Genomic DNA, 10,000 nt, shown 5'->3' with positions numbered 1-10,000 from the left:
TATATGTGTGTTATCATATTATTGTAATAACTATTTTAATTTATCTAATTTATCTCAGCATAAAATAAAAATATATTTATAAGATTTATTATGATTAAAATGACTTATTATATAATTATTAAATATATAACACTGCAAATAAATATCAAAAGTTATCATAATAATAATACAATAAGTATATGATTAATGTAATTATAATAATTCTATTTTATTCTATACACACACATATATGTAGTTATAAGTATTTAAATAAATATGATCATATTTCTATTTATGCTGAGATTTATAATATAATTCTAAAAATAAACATACTGTTTACTATAAATATTAAAATATTATATTTAAATATTTAAATTGTGTGTGTGTGTGTGTGTGTGATTATATAATTGTATATTAATTTTATTTAAATATTTTACTACAAATAAATATTAAGTGCTATTATTAAATTCTAAACATATTTTATATAATTATAAATATATTTATGTACTATAAAAATAATCATGTGTGTGCCAGATATATTAGCTTTATTAGTGCAGTTTTCTTTCCTCTGTTGATGCATTTCTTGTTAAAACAGGACGTTGTAGCAAGACATAGCAACATGCAATGCAAAAATATCTTAACTCAAAAAATAGTCTTTTTTATTAATGCAAAATAGACAGAATGCAAATTTGGTGTGAATTTATTGACTGAATTATGATAAAAGGTGTGAGAGATGAAATAATTTAGCTAACGACGGCTCTTCCTACTATGTGGGAAAAGCTGATTTTTGTGCACACAGACTTTAAGCATGTGAAGGTCTGAAACTGTTTTTTGGTTTAATGCCAGATGTTTTGCCATTCTCATAAAGTTTGCAGAACAAAATGAATGTCAGTGAAAAAAAAACATCTTCAGACTTGTACAGATGTATTTTTTTTTGTGTCTCACAGGTTCCATTTGTAATTGTCTGCAAAGCTGCTTTCTATATTTTAAGCAGACTGAAATAGAATTAAGTTCGTGAAGAGCATAAATTCACTGGAGGATGTCCAGACTTTTGACTGCTGGTGTAGATACATTTATTTTTGTTATTATTTGTTCTTGATTTTTCTCTGCGGCGTCTTTGAGATTCACAGTGCAATTACTCTGGCACGCATGACACAGATTGAGCCAAGCAGGGACATGAGCCCACAACCAAGAGTTATTAAAATGATAATAAATCCCATTACCTTCTGGAAATTGAATCTTTCCGATTCACCTGAAAAACAGGAGAAAGGTTTGTTTTCTTGAGCGGGCTGAATGTAATCTGCGACTGCAGTGCTAATTGCTGCAGCGTGGGAATGGCTAACGAGTGTCAGTGATAGTGATGATTTACATGTCAATAGAGCGCAGGGTGGATACCAACATTCCTGCCATTGTGTTTGTTGACTCCGATTACAGAACCCGGATCATCCGGGAGCCCAGCACAATGAAGGGTGTGCATATTAATAGGAAGCATTCGCTTATGATCCTGATTATGATCCCAAGAATAAACCGAATGAATGGCATGAAACCTGCTGAGAAAACATCTGGGGGATATTTAACCTCATTTATTCATTTCATTTCATTTATGCATTTAGCAGACGCTTTTATCCAAAGCGACTTACAGTGCATTCAGGCTATACATTTTTTTACCAGTATGTGTGTTCCCTGGGAATCGAACCCACGACCTTTTGCACTGCTAACGCAATGCTCTACCACTGAGCCACAGGAACATCAAAAAAAAAACTCAAAAGCAAAAAAATCAAAGGATGGAAATGCACAATTATATTTAAAAATAAAAAGATATAGTATAATTCATTCATTAATCATTTATATATTGTAAATTAATAAAGTATATAATAATAGTATATATTAGATCACGTGTCTATCGGAGGTCTTGGGGACAGTTTCTACGAGTACCTGATCAAATCCTACCTGATGTCAGACAAGACGGATCAGGAGGCCCAGAAGATGTACTACAGCGCCATGGAGGTACACAAACAGCATTCATACAACTCACTTTCCTTGCTATTTAGTTGCACATGCTGTTTCTAGTCTTCGGTATGTTCAGTAAAAATAAAGAAGTAGAAATGAGCGACTGCACAGGCGGTAAGTGTGTAAAATAGATTGCATGCTTTAATTTAAGCTTGATTAGATTAGTTTAAGATTAGTTTCACCTCAAGCCTCACGCTCATAATGATCTGAGAGGAGAAATATAACAGAGCGAACACATTCTCCCTTATTCTCACTTAATTAGCATATTAGCTTTTTCATTACCTATTGTTTCCCTTGAAGAATGAGGTCTGCCAAGATATTAATTACAATTATAATCAGGAGAGGCCAATTTCTTCCGCCTGACGTTAAATTATCAAACATGTTATCAAATATCCAGTCCTTTGTGCAATGCTTTTAATTAGTTTGAGAGGTTTTATTGGTGAAAAAGTTGATGTGAAATGTTTGCAACTGATATAATATTTGATGTTTGTCTCGATAGTCATGCATTTGCTCTGATTTTGATTTCACGTTGACTTGAAGTGGGTTGTTTACATTTGATGATGCAAAAATGCAGAAACCTGTGATGCACGCAAAGAAAAACCATCTGAACGAGTTTTGCGTGGAAAAGCAGAACAAAACCATACGATGAGTCATTCGCTATTGATCGTCCGTGATGGTTTGCGCTGTTTTCTGCTTCTCTAAAGAGGTGCAAGCATAAAAACGCAGAGGAAGAGACTCGGAAATGTTTTCTCATATAGTCTTTGGCAGATTTATACACCTTCGAGACTCAAAGTCCCGATAGAATCTCAATGAGGCTTGACTTCAATTCTCCACGCTGCATACGGTCTTATACTATGCATAAAACATTTCATGCATAAACGTCACCTCCTACAGCAATATGTGCACACCATCCTGCTTTCATATGTGCTTTATTGAAATCCAGCGTCGCCTTCATTTCAAAGCACTTTACAAAGCGAGTGGATGTTTCTTCACTCTCACACAAAACATGTCCAGCCTTCTGTGTTTCATAGGAACCGCATGCGGCTGCGATTAATAGCTGCATTATCTTCAGCGTGTGCACATTGTTCTGAGCATCTCAGGCTCCATCACTCAAATATGCTTTCAGAAAGAGCTGGAAGCTGAAATTCACCGCTACACTGTTAAAGATAATTTTTATGAAGCTGAAAATAAAACAAAAGGTATGCTTTACAAAAAATAAATAAATAAATAAAATACTGCCAGTCTTTGTACTTCAAAATTTCTGTTTTAGAAAACCTATTAAAAAGTATTAATTAATTGATGTAAAGTTGAAATAAAAAAGAAATATTACATGAAAAACTTAAACTAAAAAAAAAATAAATGAACATTACAATTGTAAAGTTAAAGTATTAAATTGCTAAAATTAAACTAAAATTTAAATTTTTTTTAAAAGAAAATACTATTATGAATAGTATTTATAATAGTATTTAATAAAAGAAAATACTATTTATGCATTTCTTCTTCAAAAGTTTTATTTATTTAAAAAAAAATGTTTGTTAATTGAAGCTAGAATAAGAAAAATATTAGATGAAAAACTTAAACTAGAAATGTTGCCTGGGCAACTAACTAAAATAAGTTGAAGTACTAAAATTACTAAAGGTGAAATAAATTTGAGCTATATAGAAATATGAAAAAAATAATAAAATGGCAAAAACTTAAACTAAAGCCTAAACTAAACTGAAAATATAATAATAAAAGCTTGCCGTTTAGTTAGTGATTTGACTTTGAAAAAAATATTATTTTTGAAGTTGTAAGTAAAACAAAAAGTAAGTTTTTTTGCAAATTTGCATCTTATTAAAACTTAAAAATGATTTTCGTTAATTGAAGCTGGAATAAAAAACATTTATTAAAATAAAAACTAAAAAAAAAAAAAACAATGAAAATTAGAACTAAATTAAGTTGAAGTACTCAAATTAAAACAGAAATAAAAATAAATGAAAGCTATATAGATATATAAAAACTAGTAAAAATGGCATTTTTTTTTACTAAATTAGTAACACTAAGCTGAAAATATAATAATAAAAGCTAATTTCAAATATTAATAACTACTATAGCAGTATATAAATAATGTTTATTGGAGGGTGTTGCTGTTTAGTTAGTAAGTGATTTGACTCTTAAATAGTATGTTTTAAGACATAAGATCCGTCCCAATCGTATACTTATGCACTATTCTATGACGTTTTGTAGTATAAATGGTGCGAGTAGTGCGTTCACACTGGAAATTCCAAAAAGAAAAAGTGCACTGTAAATACCCGGATGATGCACTTAAATAACCGAAAAAACGAAGTGTGGAATGTTGGACACTTCATGCACTCAACTGTCGCAGCTTTAATTACATAGCGAAGGGGGAGGGGCTATCAGACTCCGATTATGAATGACAAAATAACCTTATATAATTCATACACTACATGGTTGAGTACATAGTGCATAAGTACATAGTGTATGAGTGTATAGTGTATAGTGTGTCATTTGGGATGCAGCTATAGTCTTTAATTCAGAATTTCATGTTAAATTCAGTGTGTTGAGTAATTTACTAGCAATTTAAAAGCAATTCCTAAAGCAGGTTTTTGCAATCAGTCTATCCCAGCTGTGTTGTATTTAGCAGACTGATCTCGCTGTGTGTTTGCAGGCCATCGAGACGAACCTGGTGCAGAAGTCTCCGGGTGGCCTGACGTACCTGGCCGAGTGGCGAGGAGGAATCCTGGACCATAAGATGGGGCATCTGGCCTGTTTCTCCGGCGGGATGATCGGCATCGGCGCTGACGACGGGCCGGCGGGACAAAGGCAGCATTACCTGGACCTGGCCGCTGAAATCACTCACACCTGCCACGAGTCCTACAGCCGCTCAGGTCAGCATCACTCCATCTCTGTGCTCTGTGCACCTGAGTCAGCTCTTTAAAATGCTTTCAACTACATACTAATGTTATTTTAGCATCATTAATACCATTACAGTATTTATTAATCAGTTGAGTTTAGATTTATATTTTAATTTTAGTTTAAATTTGAGTAATTTTGTTGTTTGTGTAATTTTTATATTTTTTGTTTCATTTTACCCCCCAATTTTAGTATTTTAGTAATTTAATTTTAGTACTTAAATGATTTGAATAATTTGTATTTTGTTTTTATATTTTCTGTTTTTATTCTAATTTTAGTTTTAAGTAATTTAGTTTTTTTGTTGTTGTTTTAATTCATATTTGTATTTACTTTTTATTTACTTTTTATTTTTTGGGATTTTAGTACTTAAAGGGATAGTTCACCCAAAAATGAAAATTCTGTCATTAATTACTCACCCTCATGTCGTTCCAAACCCGTAAGACCTCCGTTCATCTTCGGGAACAAAAAAAAAATATATTTTGAATGAAATCCGAGAGCTCTCTGACTCTCCATAGACAGCAAGGTTACTACCACGATCAAAGCTCAGAAACATAGCAAGGGCATCGGTAAAATAATCCATGTGACATCAGTGGTTTAACCGTAACTTTACGAAGCTACGAGAATACTTTTTATGCGCAAAGAAAACAAAAATAATTACTTTATTCAACAATTCGTCTCCTCCGCGTCACCCTATAGTGCCATTTTGGAGAGTATCACATACGTAAACAACGTATTCAACGTATGTACTCAGATACGTTGTTTACATTCAGATTAAAGCGCAAACAACGTAAACACTGTATCCGCGTGCCCTTGCTATGTTTCTGAGCCTTGATCGTGTAAGGATCCTTGCTGCTTCCACATTGTATGGACTACAAACACTAAGAAAGTCTTACAGGTTTGGAACGACATGAGGACAAGTAATTAATGACAGAATTTTCATTTTTGGGTGAACTATCCCTTTAATTTAAACGGAAAGTGTAATTGTTGAATTGGCAACTAACTAGGGCTGCCCTCGACTAAGGATTTTTCTGGTCGACTTGTAGTCGTTCATTTGAAGCATTAGTCGACTAATCGCACGTTTATTAATAAACTATTTAAATCATTATAATGAGCCTTTAATTGCCTACATAGCCTAATATGTGCTCAAGTACACGCATAAAGCTTGCCACAGTGCACCGGCAGAAGTAATGATTATGAATGTGTCAGGGAAAAACAGTAAGGAGACTGCATTAACATTTTAATAATTTGATATACTAGTGCTTACTTTGTTTTCGAATTAAGAGATGAAGTCGACGACACTGACTCGTCATCTCCGCAGTAGTGATGCGCCTGTGTGCATGTTTCATACGGATTACATAATCTGAGAATTTGTTTTCCATTTGAATGGGTTCTTTTGAAAGTAGACATTTCACTCTCTAGAGATATATTTTTAATGTCTGTAAGGCAAAGATATACACAGAGTTTCGCGCTCTAGTTCACAAAGACGGCAGAAAGCGCATCATGTTTGCTTTCATTATTTTACTAAAGCACGGTATTGTGAGTGCACACAAATAAACGTAGAGTCTTTACAGATTTGAAAGATGTTATTACTTCTTATCTGTATGACCAAAAATGAGGGAATATTTTAATACAGTCCGTAGTACAGACACTTCAATAGCGGACATTTCTTTAGGATAACATTAGATTGAGCGGCCATGTAGAGTTGCTAATACTTACATATTTCAGATGATAAGCCATACTGAGGTCGATGAATGATAGGCGAGCGTTTGGATGTCCTCCCCGATGTACTGTATTACTATAGACTAGCTGTTAACAATCTGTTAGTCACGGATGTGCGTGACTTCGCCTGTGCATTTATTTCATTTTTTTTCTGCGACTAATAACATTTTGGTCGACCAAGCCTCTTCTCGTCGACTAACGATTAGTCGACTATTAGGGGGCAGCCCTTCAACTAACTGAAATAAATACGATTTTTGTTTCATTTCCGTTAATGTTTATTGTTTTGTTAAATATTGATATTTACTTTTTATTTCTGTGGTAATAATTTTAGTATTTCAACTAAATAAAAATTTGAAATATTTGTTTGGAAGCTATGTGAAATAAATAAATTAATGAATTTATTTATTTTAAATTCATGTCACAGTGTTGTTATTGTCAACTAAAACTATTACAATTATAAATATAAAATATAATAATAATAATAATAATAATATGAATTTATGTTAGATGAAAGACTAAATTTAATTAAAAAATTTAAATGAAAATTAGAAATGTTTCATTGCTGACTAACGGAAATAAGTTTAAGATGAAGTAGTAAAATGACCAAAATATCAAAATTAATTCAAGCTATATATAAACATATACAAAAAATTTAAATTGCAAAAGCATATAAATTTACTAAAACTAAACTGAAAATATAATAAAATATACAAATAAAAGCTAATATAAATGTTACATATTCTCACTATATTAACTACAAATTTTGCCTCAAACTCCTAATTTGCTGCAAGACGGCAGAAAGCGCATCATGTTTGCTTTCATTATTTTACTAAAGCACGGTATTGTGAGTGCACACAAATAAACGTAGAGTCTTTACAGATTTGAAAGATGTTATTACTTCTTATCTGTATGACCAAAAATGAGGGAATATTTTAATACAGTCCGTAGTACAGACACTTCAATAGCGGACATTTCTTTAGGATAACATTAGATTGAGCGGCCATGTAGAGTTGCTAATACTTACATATTTCAGATGATAAGCCATACTGAGGTCGATGAATGATAGGCGAGCGTTTGGATGTCCTCCCCGATGTACTGTATTACTATAGACTAGCTGTTAACAATCTGTTAGTCACGGATGTGCGTGACTTCGCCTGTGCATTTATTTCATTTTTTTTCTGCGACTAATAACATTTTGGTCGACCAAGCCTCTTCTCGTCGACTAACGATTAGTCGACTATTAGGGGGCAGCCCTTCAACTAACTGAAATAAATACGATTTTTGTTTCATTTCCGTTAATGTTTATTGTTTTGTTAAATATTGATATTTACTTTTTATTTCTGTGGTAATAATTTTAGTATTTCAACTAAATAAAAATTTGAAATATTTGTTTGGAAGCTATGTGAAATAAATAAATTAATGAATTTATTTATTTTAAATTCATGTCACAGTGTTGTTATTGTCAACTAAAACTATTACAATTATAAATATAAAATATAATAATAATAATAATAATAATATGAATTTATGTTAGATGAAAGACTAAATTTAATTAAAAAATTTAAATGAAAATTAGAAATGTTTCATTGCTGACTAACGGAAATAAGTTTAAGATGAAGTAGTAAAATGACCAAAATATCAAAATTAATTCAAGCTATATATAAACATATACAAAAAATTTAAATTGCAAAAGCATATAAATTTACTAAAACTAAACTGAAAATATAATAAAATATACAAATAAAAGCTAATATAAATGTTACATATTCTCACTATATTAACTACAAATTTTGCCTCAAACTCCTAATTTGCTGCTTATTAATAGTTAGTAAGGTAGTTGTTAAGTTTAGGTATTAAGGGATCTAAAATATGGTCATGCAGAATAAGGCATTAATATGTGCGTTTATTAACAACAAGTTAATAGTGATAATTGGTCCTTAAAATAAAGTGTTACAATATTAATAAATCATATAACAATATATAAATAATGTTAAAATAACAGTGGTGTGAAGTCAGACGGAGGGTGACTCAGAAAACAGCTCCTGTGATCTGAGAGGAAGGCAGCTTCAGAAATATCCTTTGTCTTATCTTTCTGCTCATGCTTCCAGCGCGCCTGTGTTTCTGAAAGTCCAATCTGCTGGCACTCAGATAGAGGAAGGCCATTACTCTGCTGGATAATCACAGACTCAAACTGTTGCTTTCTCAGACATCAGAAGCAAACAGATGAGATGAAGCCTAACCTGCGTCAGATCAGAAATAGCTCTTCACAGCGCTCTCATCAGTAGGATCCAGACGCTGCAGATTTAGCTGGAGCGGAGGACGAGCGATAAATACCACGTTTGATCTCGTCTCAACACACTATTTCTGACCTCACGTCTCTCGTAAAATAAGATCCTCAGAGCCGCAGGGCATGAGCAGGATATGAATGAATCCCGCTGAGAACATGCCCGGGTCAGATTTTACACCAAAATCAAAAGAGTCAAATGATAAATTAGCATTGTATATCGCAAGAAAATGAAGCAAAGATATTTTCACCCCCCAAATTCTCATTTCCAAAATGCAAAAAATTATTAATGTGAAAACGGTTATATTTGAATATTTTTTAAAATTGAAGTATTTATATGCATGCATAGTCTTGTACGTATTGTACTAAGGTTATTATAGTTAACTCAAATTAAAAGTGAAGCTATTAGAACTAACTATTCAAAACATTTTCATTACTTGAAATTAAATAAACTGAATTATAAAATATCATTATTATATTTCAGCAAGGTGGCGTTTCTCATTTTAATTTCATTTAAAAAAAAAATGTTTCACGTTAACTTGATGTACTAAAATAAAAAATAAAAAATAAAACTTTATAGATACACACACACACACACACACACACACATAGTAAAATTAGTAAAGTGTATTAAAATTACTAAAACTAGTACAAATACTAAGAAAATAATAATCAATATAAAAATAATAATAATAATAATAAAAATAATTGTAAAAATCACAAAGCAAACTTAAAATCAACTAAATAGATATAACTACTAAACATGACAAAAGCAACAAAATTTGTAAATCTATATATACAGTGTTGTGAAAAAGTGTTGGCCCCCTTCCTGATTTCTTATTTTTTTGCATGTTTGTCACACTTTAATGTTTCAGATCATCAAACAAATTGAAATATTAGTAAAAGATAACATAAGTGAACACAACATGCAGTTTTTAAATGAAGGTTTTTATTATTCAGGGAAAACAAAATCCAAAACTACATGGCCCTGTGTGAAAAAGTGTTTGCCCCCTAAACCTAATAACTGGTTGGGCCACCCTTAGCAGCAACAACTGCAATCAAGCGTTTGCGATAACTTGCAATGAGTCTGTTACA

The 10,000-nt window shown here is 31.8% G+C and overlaps 1 protein-coding gene across 1 annotated transcript in view; it reads left to right on the top strand.

The window, feature by feature from the left end:
- LOC107688186 (mannosyl-oligosaccharide 1,2-alpha-mannosidase IA) overlaps window positions 1–10,000 on the top strand; it is a 240,934-nt gene that overhangs the window by 223,222 nt on the left and 7,712 nt on the right. Inside the window, exons 8-9 of the mRNA XM_016485782.1 lie at window positions 1,871–1,986; window positions 4,658–4,877. Of these exons, the coding sequence (XP_016341268.1) occupies window positions 1,871–1,986; window positions 4,658–4,877 (336 nt within the window). The remainder of the gene's footprint in view (window positions 1–1,870; window positions 1,987–4,657; window positions 4,878–10,000) is intronic.

This window comes from Sinocyclocheilus anshuiensis, unplaced genomic scaffold, assembly GCF_001515605.1.
Source record: "Sinocyclocheilus anshuiensis isolate Anshui unplaced genomic scaffold, SAMN03320099.WGS_v1.1 scaffold1162, whole genome shotgun sequence".
NCBI classification, from domain to species: Eukaryota; Metazoa; Chordata; class Actinopteri; order Cypriniformes; family Cyprinidae; genus Sinocyclocheilus; species Sinocyclocheilus anshuiensis.
The sequence above is the reverse complement of the archived record's forward strand: the minus strand, read 5'-3'. Positions and strand labels throughout refer to the sequence as shown.